The sequence below is a fragment of the Balaenoptera borealis genome, assembly GCF_965194805.1.
Source record: "Balaenoptera borealis genome assembly, chromosome: 17".
Classification (NCBI taxonomy): Eukaryota; Metazoa; Chordata; class Mammalia; order Artiodactyla; family Balaenopteridae; genus Balaenoptera; species Balaenoptera borealis.
The window spans coordinates 30618966-30637347 of NC_138876.1; the positions used below are offsets into that span (position 1 = coordinate 30618966).

The 18382-nt window shown below is 37.9% G+C and overlaps 1 protein-coding gene across 4 annotated transcripts in view; it reads right to left on the minus strand.

Moving 5' to 3' along the window:
- OXR1 (oxidation resistance 1) overlaps positions 1 to 18382 on the minus strand; it is a 452205-nt gene that overhangs the window by 220360 nt on the left and 213463 nt on the right. For all 4 annotated transcript variants that reach the window (XM_082364281.1, XM_082364287.1, XM_082364285.1 and 1 more), the window contains one exon: positions 14994 to 15190. In XM_082364281.1, the coding sequence (XP_082220407.1) occupies positions 14994 to 15190 (197 nt within the window). Of the gene's footprint in view, positions 1 to 14993; positions 15191 to 18382 lie in introns of those variants that run through there.

Here is an 18382-nt window from a genome sequence, read left to right on the forward strand (position 1 = left end):
CCCATCCAGGATACCACATTACATTTAGATATCATGTCCTCTTGAACTCTTCTTGACTGTGGGTTCCATGCTCCTTTATTGCTATGTGTTTTTGCCCCTTTTCTGGCCTATAGAGATATTTGTTTGGTTTAGAAAAGAAGATATACCTTAATTGAAAAATGTCAGCTATCATTACTTCAAGCATTCAAAACTTGAAATCATAGAACTGATTGGAAAATCTTCTTCTTTTTAATTTCCAGCTGGTCACCAGTTCCTCTCCATTTATATCCATCACCTCTCTGTAATCCTCTCCTCTCATATTGCCTCTGACTTAGATTAGGACTTTGTCACTCTTCATTAATATTATTTTGATACTTTACTTTTTATTTAACTTCTACTGTGTGTTACTCTGTGCCAGGATCTATTAAGCAATTTGTACACATTACCTCATATAAACCTTATTACAAACCTGAGTGGTACAGGGTAATATTCTCATTTCCCAAAGGAAAATCAGTGAGGTTAAGTGACTTGTCCAAGGTCACAGAGCTACTTAGAATGGCTGTGCGGGTATCCAAAACTAGATCTGTGTAATTCCAGAGCCAAAGCTCTTAAGCCGTACAGCATAATATCTAATTAGCCCTGACACTTATACATCTAAAAGATTATTCTGTCTCTAGGCATGTATATCCCCAACCCATTCTCCATATGATGCTCAAAACATCTCTCTATAAAGCAACCTTATCAAGGTACTCCCCTAGGCAAAAACCTTCAACAATTCCCAAGGTGTCATGATTAAGTCCAAATTCTATAGTACAGCCCACAAGACCCCCCATTATCTGGCCCCTCATCTTTCTCAAGCCTCATCTCCAACTGCCAATTGTCAACAGTAGTCATTCATTTATTAAATGAATGAATAAGCATTCTTAAAACGGACCACTGAATTGAGATTTAGATAGGCTTATTTAGGGGTGAGGTGAAAAAAATAAATGAGAGCATGGAGAGAGGGAATTACTATTGATATTCCTCTTTTTCTTATTTTAGTGTGACTTTTTGGCTATCCCTAGCCCATCCCACTCACCCTATGTTTATTTACAAGAATGTTTCTCATATCAAGAAAGATCTGTAACTTGAGAGAATTATTTAAAGTAGGAAGTGAAACTTTGTAGCCTCAAATAGCACACCAGATATCCTGTTTCTTTAGTTAGAGTAAACAGTATTCTGCTGTTCTGCTATATAATGACTCACTTGAAATAATACTTGAAAAAGACCTCAAAGACACTAAAATTACCTAATTAAAAAGGAAATTGTTTTGAACTGGTTTATGAGGCACTCAATAAACAGAGTCACAAGGTAAAACTCTCTGTGGGCACCTATGATATTTTATTTCCAATATACTATTGATGATAATTTTTGCCTCCTCTGGCTCAGAGAACTAGGAGAGGAAATCAATGTCCTTTCTATCAACGTATTAAAATTTAAGCAACAAAATTAAGTCCAAGGATTCTTGAGTGCAAATCCTAGCAAATAAAAAATATTGTGATGCAGCAGGTAGGCAGGCACTGTTTAAAGTCTTACTGATTTCTCTGTGATGGACTATCCTCCATATACTTAATGTGTAACATCTTAATACTTAATGTCCATAAGACTGAATGTACCAGAAGACTTAAGATTCCAACTCATGAAACAGGCTGACCAAATAAATGACCAAGGAGAATGGAGGAAATGGGATGCTAAGATGTGTCGGCCATGATTACACAGACAATATAGGCTTTCTCCTCCAGGAAACATCCATCTAAATAGCTAAAGACTTATTCAGATAATATTTTGAAGGTATTTAACTTTGGTATAGTCAAACATACATGGTAACATGAAATAGGTTAAGTATTAGATAACATTACTTCAAAACCATTACATGAATTTCTCTTAGCAGGTATTTTTACCTACTAAAAAGCTGTTAAGCTAATTTGCTGAACATAGTATTTTCTGTATTCTGAAATCATGTTTCCATTAAGAATTCACATAGCTTTTTATTCATAGATTATACTGACACAAAGGTTTTGTAGGTCATAGTCTGTCCAGATGATTCAAGGTTTGAATTAGTGAAGTTTTAAAATAGCTCACTAAAAGCTTGCTTGCATGTAGATGTGCACATGATTTATAGTGAATCTATTAGGAATGGTCACTGAAACATTTATAATTGGGTTATTCAAAGTAATTAACTATAGTCAAAGTCATTTCAAAACCTCTGGCACAAATAGCAAATAGAAGCATTTCCCTCAATTGTGTCTCACTTTCAACTATCTTCACATTCTTCTCAGTAATATTCTTTTGGTCAGAGTGTGAACATGGTCAAAATTTTGTTGAGGAGCATGAATCTTACAGGTTTTTTTTAATGTGTGAAAAATGTCTTTAGATATGAAGTAGGAAGAAAAGCCATATCCTAAAAAAATCAGGAGATGTCAATTGCTTTTTTAAATATATTTTTCATTGAGGTATAATTGACATAGACATTATATTAGTTTCAGGTGTGCAACATAACAAGGGGCTATCAATAGCTCTATTTCTGAATATTTGCAAGATCCTAGAAACTCTTTAAATTGATGCTTTTTAAAAAAATGGAAATACGGGGGAAATTTGAACATATTTCACTGTTCAAAATTCCATTAATTCTATCCCTTAATGTTTAAAACAAAGTAGGTATTTCTTAATAATTTGTCATTTTCTTCCCCTGGCCATGGCTCAGTGGAAAGGAACATTCCTACAAGCGGTGTGTGGAAAGGGCAAGTTTTGACGGCTGGCAGCGCTGAAGGATTTATTGTCATAGGAATTTAGCAAATTTCAAATAAGATCATGATTATTCCTCCACCACGAAACAATGTCTGTTTAAATTATTACACAGTTTTAACCAGTATAGCTTCAATTAGCCTGCTTAGAAATCATTAAATAAATTGACAGGTATAATTTGTTTCTAATAAGTTATAAGTTATGCTGCAACGCAAATACCAAACCAACACCAGTAGCTCAGGGAAACCCTGGGGTACTGACATTTCTTAATCCATTTATCACAGCCATGATTAAGCTGTGTTTCTTGGTCCTGGGTTGATTACCTCTGACAGAGAACAGTAACAGAATCAGGGCGAAAGAGAATAAGGCAAATGTACAAAATATGGTGGTAACTTTGTAAATTAGAGTTGGCAAGCTTATCTAGCATGTTATAAACATTACCAATCTATAGGGGTATCAAACAAACATCTTTTTCTTCTTTCTTAGTACACCTCTACTGCTTAGTAAAATTTAGTTAAAATTGTATAAATGCTTAGTTAAAAAATCTAATTTCTCTTGAAAGAAATAAAGTGTTCATATTTATTCTAGAGTGGAAAGGAAGTTTTCATCTGTGAGTTTTCCTAGGCCTCATGTTTTAAAGTGGATTTTAAATGGAATTTTTTAAATGACATGAAATAAAAACCCATTCAAATACCCCTCCAGCGCATATACACACACAGACGCAGATTCTCATACACTGAATCCCAAGGTCTGCTTACCCCACAAGTAAACAAAAAAAATTGAACTTGGATTTTCAATATCTTCAAATTCCACTATCTTAATACAAATGGCCCAATCTAATGCAATGTGGGTCAAAAAGAAAAGGCACTTCTACATGTGCAGCAGTCTTTGAAATCTGTGAAAAGCCCAGGTCCATTTAGGGAAGTCCAGATTCCATGTACAACAAGGAACCTCAGCAACAGAATAATTTTCCTTAAATAATCTTGTGACCCAGAAAGTATAAGAAGTCATCAAACAAACTTCAATTCAAAACAAAGTCATTTTTCTCAAGAACATAATTTAATCTGAATCCTCAGAGCAGTTACCCATTTTAGTTTCTGTGCTTACAGACAGTGACCTGTGTGCCAAGTTGGTTCTTCTCATTAAATCAGAGACTTCCTGCTTTTACATGAAGAATCTTCTAGCATGGAGGGAAGGTTCTGGTTCAGTGGTGACCTAGTTTCATGCTGCAGAATGTGTCACCTCCAGCAAGATTAGTCTTTTCCTTTTTTTTCTTTATCTCTCCTGCTACAATATTTTCACTTTAGAGTCAATCTTTTTTATTCTTATAATTAAAAAGTCTGGATTCAGAAGGAGAGGCATATAAGTTATGTGGTGATATTTTAAAATGCCTGGTGTATTGCAATTAAAAAGCAGTTAAATATGTGTCTTGCTTTTCCCTTTTTAGAGTTTCCAAACTAGTTATTACTGTTTTAATTTTGCCAACTACTCAGAAGAATTCCCAGGGAACCCCTAATTCTGTAGGCTCTCTTTTCAATATGTAAGCAGCCTGGGGTTAGTAAGATACAAATTTGTATTTACCTGTGCTTCATTAAGTTTGGAATGTTGAAGATATTCTATTCTGAAGGCAGGGCAAAGGACAAGATCAGTGGATGTCAGACTTTTACAATTTCACAGAAGAGTAATATTTCAAAAGAATATTTGGGGGACATTTCCTAACTTAATTTTGACAAGTGAGGAGATTTAAAAATAACACATCTTATTAAAAAATTCTACAAAAGCAATATATATACTATGCCATTATTTTACAGAAGGCAGTTCATTTTAACACGAGGAAGGAGGTGAGAAAAGAAGAAAAGAGAGGAGGGGAAGAAGGAAAGAAAGAAGGAAGGATGAGCAAAAGAAGGAAAAGATGGTCACTTTAATCGAATAAATGTAATTTCATGAAAAACTAGTATTCTTCTTTTAATGTATCTGTTTCACCATCAATGGTATGGACAAGCGCTTGTGAAACCACTTACTGAGATCTCTGTCAATGATCTAATTTCATTTTTGTTTTTGTTTTTGAAAAGAGAACTGACCTGAAAACATGTAGAAGATAAACTGTTTACCATTAGTTATCAATCTACTTAGATTCTTTCCTTGACTTTGCCACCATTTCCAGTGTGACCGTGAAAAAGTCGTTCAACTTTCAGAGACTCAATTCCAAAGAATGCTATATGGTGGCCATAATAAGTATCCTACTCATCTTTTAGGAATGTTATAAGCATTCACTGACTTTAACATGTATTTTTTAGTCACCTAAAAAACTGACAATGCATATGTTAAAATGCTTTGAATCTATTCATGTTGATCAAATCTGGGGAAGGTGTGGCCAAGTATGAGGGGAATTTGGATGGAATCCTAACACTGTTCTAAGCAGAAGGAAACACTTCCATAAAGCCCATCATACATCATACAGAAGGACACCTTTGGGAAACCACAAGGAGCATGGCTAGAGTGTGGGGCTGGGGTCTGAGACTAAGCTGGAGAGTAAACTGGGGCAGAGCATGAAAGGTCTACAGAGCAACAAACAACCTTATCTTGTGGGGAAAGAGGAACCACCTGCTAAAAACCAGGGGGTAAGCGAGCATATCCACGAGGATCAGGGCAGGAGGCTAGCTTCATATACGCAGGCGGGCAGCGATCATGACCTCTCATTCATGCCGCATCTTTAATGCACAACAATAACAAGCTCACTAATATTCATGGAGAACTTCCATGTTCTAGGCACTATTATAAGCACTTTACATAGGCTACTTCATTTACTCCTCACAACAGCCCTTTCAGGAAGCATCAGTTTTATTTCCTTTTACAAGTGAAGACACTGAGCTTTGAGATTCTAAGTGCCTTGTTTATGGTCACATAACTAGCAAGGGGAATGGGATTCCAACTTAGACATCAGATTCCGGAGGCCAAGTTCCTCACCATTGATCCATCCTGCCTCTGGGACCAAAAGAAGGAGCTCAGTAAGCACAGTGGAATGAATGACTACCCTTCCGCCTTCCTGCCACTGATCAAAACCATTTAGGATCTTGGAGAGCTGATCGGAGCACTTTTCCAGGCAAGTTGATGCCTAAACCACTCTAAAGACGTTAACGGCTGTACTTTAGAAAACATGACGCAAACTTCCCCAGTAACAGTGCTCAAATTGTTACATTCCCCCAATACTTAGTTTTTATATTCTTTGCTACAACTTATTCTTTTCTTGGTAGAAGTGAAGAACATCTGGGCACCTCCTCTTCAAAACAATGCTGGGAAGCTTGAGGATCATTAAATTTCCCCTCAATCATTTTCTTCTTCATGCTGCAAATATCAATTCCATTAGTCTTTTCATAAATTAATTCTATGCCAAGCAAAAACCAACTCTTTGAAAAATCTATTATTAATGTATCGAATGTCCTGTAATTGAAACCAGCCTAACTGATTTCTCAGAACTGTATCATTTATCTGCTAGAACGTTTATAAAAATTGTATAAGATTGAAACACATTTTACAGAGTAACTTTTCTATCACCATCCTCCATTAACCTGTTCTATTGTTCTTTAAAAACTTACTATTCATTGACAATGAATATCCAATTGCTTATTTATATCCTGTTTTTCCCACTAGAATATAAGCACCTGAGTGCCTGGACTTGGTCTTATTTTCTCTTGTATTAGTGGCACTTTGAACAAGGCCTGGCTTGTAGTAGGCATTTAATAAATATTTATTTAATTAATAAGTGAATAGGTTAATAAATGAAGGAACATATTTTCACATATGAAAAAGTTTGAGTTAAACACATCCACCAAATAAACCCAGAATTTGTTTACCTGAATATAACTGGAAATTACTGTGTAGAGGACACTGACCGATTCATCATAGATGGTATTCAACAAAGAAAAGGTGATACTTTAATATAGAAAGGACAAAAGGTAGAGACTGATCCATGAGGGCAAACAAGAGATTAAAAGGCGTGAACAGACTGTTAGTTCGCTTGACAAGGTGAGGACCTGCACGGAAGTCTCAACTGAAGGAAAGTTCCAGAGGTATTATACAGACACCTGTTATCCAAGGAGGCCCCTACTGGCCCTGTTTGGAAGCCCTGCTGAGCCAGGAGCCTGGGAAGGCTAACTTCAACCCTTTTCTGCCTTGTCTTTGAACTTGCAGAGAGCATTTAAATAGCATAATAAAAGGGAGCTTTAAATATAATACATGACACCATTAAACTCCTAGAAGAGAACACAGGCAAAACATTCTCTGACATAAATCATAGCAATGTTTTCTTAGGTCAGTCTCCCAAGGCAAAATAAATAAAAGCAAAAATAAACAAATGGGATCTAATCAATCTTATAAGCTTTTGCACAGCAAAGGAAACCATAAACAAAACAAAAAGACAACCTAAGGAATGAGAGAAAATATTTGCAAATGATGCGACCGACAAGGGCTTAATTTCCAAAATATACAAACAGCTCATACAGCTCATTATCAAAAAAGCAAAAAACCCAATCAAAAAAATGGGCAGAAGATCTAAATGGACATTTCTCCAAAGAAGACATACAGATGGCCAACAGCCACATGAAAAGATGCTCAACATTGTTAATTATTAGAGAAATGCAAATCAAAACTACAATGAGGTATTACCTCACACCAGTCAGAATGGCCATCATCAAAAAGTTTACAAATAATAAATGCTGGAGAGGGTGTGGAGAAAAGGGAATGCTCCTACACTGTTGGTGGGAATGTAAATTGGTACAGCTACTATGGAGAACAGTATGGAGGTTCCTTAAAAACTAAAAGTAGAGTTACCATATGATCCAGCAATCCCACTCGTAGGCATATATGTGGAAGAGACAAAAACTCTAATTTGAAAAGATACATGCACCCCAATGTTCACAGCAGCACTATGTACAATAGTCAAGACATGGAAGCAACCTAAATGTCCATCAACAGATGAATGGAGGGACTTCCCTGGTGGTCCAGTGGTTAAGAATCCACCTTCCAATGCAGGGGACGCAGGTGCGACCCCTGGACAGGGAACTAAGATCCCACATGCTGCGGGGTAACTAAGCCTGCACATCACTGAGCCCGCATGCCAAAACTAGAGAGCCTGCGTGCCGCAACTATAGAGGCCACATACTCTGGAACCCGTGCGCCACAACTAGAGAGAAGCCCACGCGCCCCAGCGAAGAGCCTGTGCACCGCGACGAAAGATCCCACATGCCTCAACTAAGACACGACACAGCCAAAAATAAATAAATATTTTTAAAAAACCCAGATGAATGGATAAAGAAGATGATATAAAGAAGATGGATAAAGAAGATGTGTACACACACACACACACACACACACACACACAGACACACACACACACAAAATGGAATATTACTCAGCCATAAAAAATGAAATAATGCCATTTGCAGCAACATGGATGAACGTAGAGATTATCATACTAAGTGAAACAGGTCAGACAGAGAAAGGCAAATATCATATGATATCACTTATATGTGGAACCTAAAAAAATGGTACAAATGAACTTATTTACAAAACAAAAATAGACTTGTAGACACAGAAAACAAACTTATGGTTACCAAAGGGGAAAGGGGGGAGGGATAAATTGGGAATTTGGGATTAACAGATACAAATTACTACAAATAAAATAGATAAACAATAAGGACCTACTGTATAGCATAGGGAACTATATTCAATATCTTATAATAACCTATAATGGAAAAGAATCTGAAAAAGAATATATATATATATATATATATATATATATATATATATATATATACACACACACATACACACACACACACATATGTATATATATGTATGTAATGTAACTGAGTCACTTTCCTGTACAACAGAAATTATCACAACACTGGAAATCAATTATGCTTCAATTAAAAAAATAAAAAAGGGCTTTGTTAAATCTAACCTTTTTCTTTTCTAACAGATTTAAAAGTTGTAGATCTTATTCACTGTTCTCCACAGCAGGGGTTCCAATCCTTCTCTCATGCCCAGAAGTATTCAAAGCTCTTTTTTACCCTAAGCTCTTGGCCCATTTCCTCCCTCCTCCTCCACTGAAAAGGGCAAGGTTCATCACCACTACCTCCAACAACACCCCCCCTCCCTCCTCTTTGCCGTCCCCAAAGTTTATTTAGCGCTTACTGCGTGCCTTACACTGTACTCAGTGTTAGGATTAATGACATTAATACCATCCTTTCCTACTCATAAGAATTGAGATTTGGTATGGAGACATGCTAACACAAGAAGATAAGGAAGACAGCTAAGTGCTAGATGCCAAGGCGGCGAGGAGAACGGAGGGTGATGAAGGGTAACTAGATCTATGAAGCCAATAAAGAGCCCCGGAGTGCCTTTAAGATCTGATGTGATTTCTCCATCTTCTGGATTCCACAACACTTCGAGTGAACCTCCCCTGCCCTCCGCTGTTCCTCACTCATCTCCCCTACCTCTGGCCCCACCCATGGCATTGAGAGCATCTGTCTTGTATTCTACTCACTGGTGTGCCTGTTTTAACCAAGCACTCCCTCCCCCCAACACACACGTGATGAACACCTCAAGAGCAGGGATCTCTGTTTACCCTTCTTATTCTGACCAGCATCTTCTATGAGGCCTTCACACAGTTGGGTCTGATCGAGGACTAGTCAGCATTTGGTGTGTCACTGAATGACTTTGATTATGGAGACATCTATTCAAGACCTGTCCCACTTCCTAACTGTCAAGCGAAAAAAGTCTCAGAATGGAAAGACATCAGCACATTTTACTAATAGTCACAGAGGCTGGAGAGAGATGTACAAACTCTGGCTTTAGATTCTGAATCAAGGAATGAATATTACATGGACTTTACAAGCCCAGCTTAGGGAGCGTTGGGACACTTTTGGATCCTGCATGCCCAGTCTTCTTCACTATCTCTACATCTGCTTTACAACTCTTTTCAGAAGTCCTTACATGCAGTTCTCTAAATTAAATGTAGAGAATACATGGAGTATTAAAAATATGAGTCTACTATTTGGTTTCATCTTCCATCTTTAAGTAGGGACTGTGTTTCTGAAGGATATAGGTTTCTTACACACATTGTTAAACTCAAGTAGTTTTATGGAGCACAAACAAAAATTGGAGTAGGGAACAATTCTATTGTGTTTTCATCTGTTTACCCATTAGAGCTAGTCCACTAATTTAATATTATATTATTCTAGTTCTAATTAACACTTTTATTTTAAAATAATAATAGAATTTTAAGTACCTGAAGGACTTCAAGTATCTAGTCCAGTTGTAGGTCACAACTCATTAACAGACCATGTAGTCAATTTAGTGTGTTGAGATTGCATTGAAAAAAATGAAAATAACGATCAGAATGGAGAGTAAGGAAATGTTTTCAGGAAATTTTTTTCAGCTATGTTGGTGGTTGAGTGTGCACTGGGTAAGTGTTGTAAAATGTGTTAGGCAGAATTCTAAGATGGTCCCCAAGATTCCTCACCCCTGTTATGTACACACGTGTGTGATCCCCAGGCCTGTGAATATGATGGACATTACACCCATGATTAGGTTTTGTTGACTTTAAAACAGGGAGATCATCTGGGTGGCCCTGACCTAATTACATAAGCCGTTTAAAGCAGAGAGCTTTCTTGGCTAGCCCAAGGAGAGGAAGTTAGAGATTCATAAGAGAAGGATTTGACATGCAGTTACTGGCTTGAAGATGGAAGAGGCCACATGGCAAGGGGAAGAGAGTAGCCTCTGAAAGCTAAGAGTGAGCCCCAGTTGACAGCCAACCAGGAAATGCGGACCTCAGACCTACCACTTCAAGGAACTGAATTCTGTCAACAAAAGGAATGAACTTGGAAGCATACTTTTCCCTAGCTGAACCAACCTCCAGACAAGAACTCAGCCCAGCTAACACCTTGATTTTAGCCTTGTAGATACCCCGAGCAGAAAATATAGTCACGTTTTGTGGACTTCCGACCTACACAGCTGTGAGCTGATAAATGGGTGTTGTTTTAAACAGCTAAGTTTGTGGTAATTTGTTTCACAGCAATAGAAAATGTATACAGTACTTCATACGGTCAACTGTATAATAAAAAGCGAGCAAGAAAAAATACTCAGAAAGACTGATTTGGTCTAAATCTATCACTGTCCAGATGAGAAGGTTAAGGTCAAGTGATGGAAAATAACCGTGCAAGATTATACAGTTGGTGACAAAAGCAGCACAGAACAATTTCTTTAGCCACAGTCCTGATATAGTGGTTACTCTCCTTTTAATTTAGCTGAAGATTCATATATCTCACACCAATAGAGAACAGCTTTTCCTCTGCTTATATCAAAACAATGAAATTTTATTATACTTCTTATAAGATGGATTGTTTTCCTATAAAAAGTAATGAGGGGGCTTCCCTGATGGCGCAGTGGTTGAGAATCTGCCTGCCAATGCAGGGGACATGGGTTCGAGCCCTGGTCTGGGAAGATCCCACATGCCGCGGAGCAATTAAGCCCGTGAGCCACAACTACTGAGCCTGCGCGTCTGGAGCCTGTGCTCCGCAACAAGAGAGGCCGGGATAGTGAGAGGCCCGCGCGCCACGATGAAGAGTGGCCCCCGCTTGCCGTAACTAGAGAAAGCCCTCGCACAGAAACGAAGACCCAACACAGCCAAAAATAAATAAATAAATAAATATAGGAGTTCCTTTAAAAAAAAAAAAAAAAAAAAAGTAATGAGTTTATGCCGTGCCATTTTTTTTTTTTTGCTGCTATAATTGGTTTAACATGTTTCTGTTATCGGGCATAATTAAGGACTTAAATCTATTGTCTATACAAGGAGGCAATCATTTCTATTTCCTAGAGTTCTCTCAACAGGAAGTAGATCCTATACATAAGTGCATGAGGGATAAAAGCTGTGAGATCAAAAGAAATTTCTAGAGAAGCTACTGCAGCCACTCATTAGCCACTAAGAGACATTTAAATAACTCCAAAATTTTCTAGTTCTTTTTTTTAATTTAAAAATTCTTCAATTCCCAGAATGATTACTTAAATATAGTACTGCACTTCATTGCTAAATTTAAATGTAGTAGCAACTTGGCCACAAGAGGGCTCCCAGGTTTTTCCAGTTGTGTGAGCTATAAATTGAGACATTGAAAGATATCTTTAAATGAAAGGGCATATTGGCTGGTGGATGGGTTAGTTGGCATGGTTTCCTTAAGTGAAATTTTCTGGGGATTGCAGTAAAAATATCACTCCACTGTATCACTCACAGAAACTCCTCGGGCTCACCTCTCTAGACGGGGATGGTACCCTTCCGAGTGACATAGAAGGCAGACTCTAAAATGTCACAAGAAGGTTAATTTCATTCGCAGAGTTGGCTATCTCTGGCTCACAGTTTTTTCTTTAATTTCTTTAAGGTTCTATCCCTCATCTAAAAAAATAGAGAGTATAATACAAGAGTTGTGAGGATCAATTGAGAAAGAAGAAAGGAGCTTAACTTGTGCCTAGTATTTGGAATTACCAATAAATGGCAATTATAATTGTTGTTGTATTTATTACCAATACATTTACTAAGGGATACTGAAATAGGCTTGTTTTGTGAAATGATCTTTCAATACAGGTGATTACATGGTTGCTAATATTTCAGCCTTGAAAATGTCTCCAGGTCTATTTTAACATATAGACATGCCACTGACATTGCTTATGAATCAAACTGTTGCAAATCCAAAAATTAAACATTCACTAGTTGTAGGACTATTTAAAATAACTTATAGTTCATCTTTTTGCAATCCAAACTCACCATTTAGAATTCTATTTCTCAGGCGTAGTTGTTTATTTACATTGGCCAAGCTGGGGGTCAATGTTTTACCCTCATTTCTCATCTTTAAGGAATATTGAGTTTATAAGATAAACTTTATTTTCTGAAGGCAAAATACTGTCTTCTTATCCAGTTAATAAATCAGAAAAGCAGTAGATGGTAGTAGATATGTGGGAGGAGAGGTGGGAGGAGAGGACATTGGAAAATGGAGAGAGAAGCAGTTATGTAAATGTCACGGGCTTTTCTAGTTGATTGATTTTTAGAACTCTGCTATCATAAGTTTTAAAAATGGAAATATGTACCTGTCTATACTCTCTTATATCAATTCTCATTATAGCTGACCACTGATATCCTCAAAGACACCATGCTTGTTGCCTATTAAAAAATAAGACTTTAACATCTTCATCTGGAAAAAAAGAAACCTGAGAGTAGATATAGGAAGAAGATATAAAATGGTAGGAAGGGAAAGCATGGTTTTAGGAGCCAAATCCTGAAATACTACTAGACATACATGGAGGCATCTCTTCAAGTGTGAAGGAAGTAATTTAACCCAAAGACACAGGAGAATGACTGGACAAAGTCACACAGAAAATTGGTATGGGAATCAGAACTAGAAATCTGATCTGATTACATTTCTAGATAGAGACACTAAAATATCTGAGAAAAAATTCCAAACATCCCATAATGGGGTGGCGGGGTGCCGGATACCAAGAAAAACATGCCCCCTTTGATGTAACTTTGGTAAAGCCATTAAGCCAACAGTGTCTACTGTTAAGGATTTTGGTGATGAGCACATCTCTCCAAATGAAATAATAAGCAACACCGAAGCATCCACCTTCATCCTGGTAGATTGATCTCCCCTACGCATCACCTCTACCATACATACGTTTAGCAACTTTTGTCTCCATTAGACCTAAAACACTGAAAATTGTTATTGTGAGTTAAAAATCAAGGCCAAAGACATGATGAACAAATATTGGTACATAAAAGTTGGTAATTCAACTTATTTGAATTGATTACCTCTAACACTCCAATTAAGTGTTAACGTTCAAAATTACAGGATATTATTCTACCTGGAAAAAAGGGGGCATAATGTCTGCAAGACCCTATCCACAGCCTACTACCCTGTCATACATTGGGATCTGGATGTGATTCAATCTCTCCAATGTGAAGTAAAGTGCAAGGTAAAAACGGACCTACAACATAATTTGTCCTTCCTCAGAACGTAATAATTTTCTATTTTCTTAGTGGCTTTGTTAGTTACAGGCTGACATCAACCACTGTCTCAACAACCTGACAGAACAGGGTCAGCCACTTGAAAGCCTGGAGGGAGAATGAAAAGAGCAAAAACCGAAAACCAAAAACAAAAACGGCATTTGGCTAAAGACTGGCAAAAATGAAAATAGTAGCACATAAGCTTAAAACTTGGAAAACCATATATATGTAATTTACTTCTCTTAGGCAGGATATAGAAGGTCCTCAGGCCTACTCTCTTACTTAACTTTGCTGAAGGTTTGCAGTATTTTTCCAACTCCATGTGCAGACGGTATGAGAAGATGTCCACATAAACCATCAGAAAGATATACAGTCGGCCCTTTGTATCTGCACGTTCCACATCCACATATTCAACCAACCAAGGACTGAAGATATTTGGGGGGGAAAATCCAGAAAGTTCCAAAAAAACAAAACTTGAATTTTCTGCACATCCAGTACTATTTACATAGCATTTACATTACCTTCGGTATTATAAGTAACCTAGAGATGATTTAAAGTATATGGGAGCGGGCTTCCCTGGTGGCGCAGTGGTTAAGAATCCGCCTGCCAATGCAGGGGACACGGGTTTGAGCCCTGGTCCGGGAAGATCCCACATGCTGCGGAGCAACTTAGCCCGTGCGCCACAACTACTGAGCCTGTGCTCTAGAGCCCACGAGCCACAACTACTGAGCCCATGTGCCACAACTCCTGAAGCCCGTGCGCCTAGAGCCCGTGCTCCGCAACAAGAGAAGCCACCGCAATGAGAAGCCCACGCACTGCAACAAAGAGCAGTCCCCGCTCGCCAAAACCAGAGAAAAGCCCACACGCAGCAATGAAGACCCAATGCAGCCAAAAACAATAAATAAAATAAAATAATAAATAAATAAATAAATAAATAAATAAGTAAAGTATATGGGAGGATGTGTGTAGGTTATATGCAAATACTATGCCATTTTACATAAGGGACTTGAGCATCCTTGGATTTTGGTGTCCCTGAATGGTCCTGGAACCAATCCCCGTGGATACTGAGGGCGGACTGTACACGTTATATAAACAAGGGGCATTTAACCACAGCCCTGCACATTCACTGTGCTGTTTGGATCGACCCCATCTATTCACTTGCATAAATCGTGGTGCTCACCAATGGTGTAGAACCGCTTCAGCTCACTCCTTCGGGAAGGATGCTTCTGGGAATTTGCTGCGTTGTTCTGCTCTTCTTCAATGATGGGCGTCTTGGGTGTGGTGGGTTTACTGGCCTGTGGCATTTGCTTTCCTGCACCAGCCAAAGGGTTGAACCCTGGAGCAGTAATATCCACCGACTGGGACCTTTTCTTCAACCTACAGGTAAAGAATACCACATGCTGTAATTACTGACTCTAGAGAAAGACACACTTTCTTCACATTTATCTCCACCATAATTTCTTTCAACAACTGAGTTATACTCGGCCTTGAAAGAGAACAAGGTATATACAGAAATTACAGACCTTCCCTACAGTATTTTAAATTCTTCAAATATTCTTGAAACTAGTGGGGAAGAAAATCTTCTGTCTAATCATTCTGAAAGGTTTCACTAAAATATATTAAAATGTAAGGTGATAAAAAAAGACCTTTATTTTTTGAATAGCAAATAAAATGTAACTTCAAACAAAGACAATGCATTTGACTATTGCTTGTAGTTTTGAAAGGAGTGTTTTTTAATGCTATAGTAAAACATTAGTTAGAAATAAATAATTTCAACCCAGAAAAGAATAATGAAATGCTTATCTGTATAACTAGAGGCTGCCAGTGCTTTTCTGTTTCATTGGTAACAGCATCTTAGTTGGAAAGATTATAGCGTTTATACTGTTTCTCCAGATACTCTCAATGACAATAAATGTATTGCTCACTCCTGCATTTTAGAGAGCTGACATCAGGCCTAACATGGAAAGCAAAAGGCCACTTAAGCATGAGAACATTTCTCTTGGTATAAAAATAATTGGTAAATGATATGAGGTAAATTCAAATACTTCAAGCTACACAACTTGATATTTGTAATGTAACTGAACCCTAAGCCCAGCTTACTCTGGGCCCTTGGTTCTTCTGGAGGCTAATGTTAAGTGTCATTTTTCAAGTCTTAATTCCCTACAGAAAGCTCGTTGGCAGTTTTCTTTATCAGTTATGGTAGTCACACCTGCCAATTTGGAATTTCCTGAAAGTTTCATACACCTTCACACCTGCAGGTTTTATTCAAGCTTTTCCAGTATATTAGCTTCCACTTTCTGCCCCACGGTCAGACCCTGCTCCTGCTTCTAGACTCGGCTTAGATGTGGTCTCCTCTGGGCAGCTTTCAATGACATAGATCTTGGTGGCCTGACACCATTCTGCATGGGAGGTTATTCATAATGAGCTCTCAATAAGCGTTTATTAAATTGAATTTACCAGAGCAAAAGCTTTGTTAAAGAAATAGAATATATCAATTAGTAGAAGATTCTATAATGAAAGCAGTGTTTACTCAATTTTAGTCATTTAATTATCACCTGTAGGATATCTGCCATCTTCACATACCACCTATGTTACCTACTTAATATTCATGAAAATTGACTCGCTTTATCCAAATTGCCAACAAATATATTAACAAGTGCTCAACAGCACTAGTCATGAGAAATACAAACTAAGACCACATTGCACTCATGAATAGATCTACCAAAAGGGCTAAAATGTCAAAGACATGGCATGAAGTATGGTGATAAGGAGCAACTGGAATTCTGGGACACTGATGGTGGTGACCACTTTGGGCAAATGCCCGCTTAGCTGAAGGCATGCATCTTTTGAGTCACCAATTGTATTCTTAGAATTTATCCTACACAAATATAGGCGTGGTCACCAAAAGACCCAGTTGAGAGTATTCACAGAAGCACTATCTGTAATACACAAATATCAAAAACAGCCCAAATGTCTTACCAACAGTAGAAATGCGTAAGTGAGTTATGATGATACTTATATAATGGATTTTATACAGCAATGGAAATGAACAAACTCCAACTACTTGCAACAACATGGATGGTTTTCATAATGTTCAGAAAAGGAGACAGATAAATAAAGGCACATGCTGTAGGATTCCATTTATATAAAGTTCAGATAGAAGCAAAACAATCTATGATATTAGAAGTGTGGATAGGATAACTGCTGGGGAGTTATGACATTGATAGAGACATGAAGGGCTTTCTGGGATTCTGGTACTACTTTGTTTCCTGATCTGGGTTCTGGGTACCAGGATGTATTTACTTTGTGAAAATCTAATGGTCTGTGGTTTTTGCATCTTTTCTGAGTATACCATATACTCCAATAAAAAGTCTCCATCTGAAACTGACTGAATTTTTAACTTATTCATTTACAGTGAAGATTACATATAGTTACTGAATGGCTGCTTGCTACAAAAAGGTGACAGTAGAAAGAAATAGAATGAAAGTCTTGGCCTCTAGCCTCCCAAAGATGGCCAGAGTAGAGTGAATCTAAAGAAGGATCCTTTCCTCGCTGGGGATGGCTATTCCCTATCCCCATCCCCCTGCTTTTCATGAACTGAAAGGGACTATTCATTCATTCCTTGAATGGCTACTCTGCACCAGGTACTCTACTGGGTACCACGGATACACAGTGAGCAAAAGAGGCAAAATACCTGTCATCATGGAATCCTCATTCTTATGGAGGGAGACAAGTAATAAGCAAAGAAAGAAACCAATATATAACAAATCAGGTGGCAAAAAGTACTGTGGATTAAAATAAAGCAGAGTAAAAGGGATAGCGAACAGAGGTGTACATGCATACTATTATATAAAGGTGAGCCAAGGTAGTGCTTTCACACCATCAGACTTTTGAGAAGAGACCTGAAAGAAGGAGCCACGAGCATATTTGGGGAGCAGCATTTCAGCAAATGGGGAACCAGTTTTTTTGTGTTAGAGGAACAAAGTGGCTGGAACAGAAAAAGGGAGGGGAAGAGAAACAGGAGATGAGGTCAACAAGATGGCGCTGGGGAGCAGGGGAAAGAGGACAGATTATACAGAGCTTCAAGGTCATTCAAGAATGAGGCCAGGAGAGGATGTGAGCAAAGGAGAAAAGGCACGATGACTGTATTTTAAAAGAATCACTTTGGTTGCTTTGTTGAAATTAGGTTGAAGGCTGTATTTCCAACTTAAGCAAACTGCATGCAATGTCCTTCAAGGAATCACCACCAAAAATCACCTACAACATACAAATCAACATACAACCAAGTATGTCATAATGTACAACATACTTAAGGAAACAAGGGTTTACTTTGTACAGGGTTATGTATTTATTAATGCCTTGGTCTTCCAATAACATCATTCTTGTCTTAGTCTGGAGTTTGTAGACTGGAACTAAAAGTTAAGGGAGTACTATATGCAGCTCAAGAAGGCATTAAGATTAACAAGAAGTTAAGAAATAAGCTGGGGGTCACCAAAGCAGCAATGTTAATTTGTCCCAACGTGGCTTTCCGAAAACTGCACTTAGACACAAAGACTTAGACTATACTAA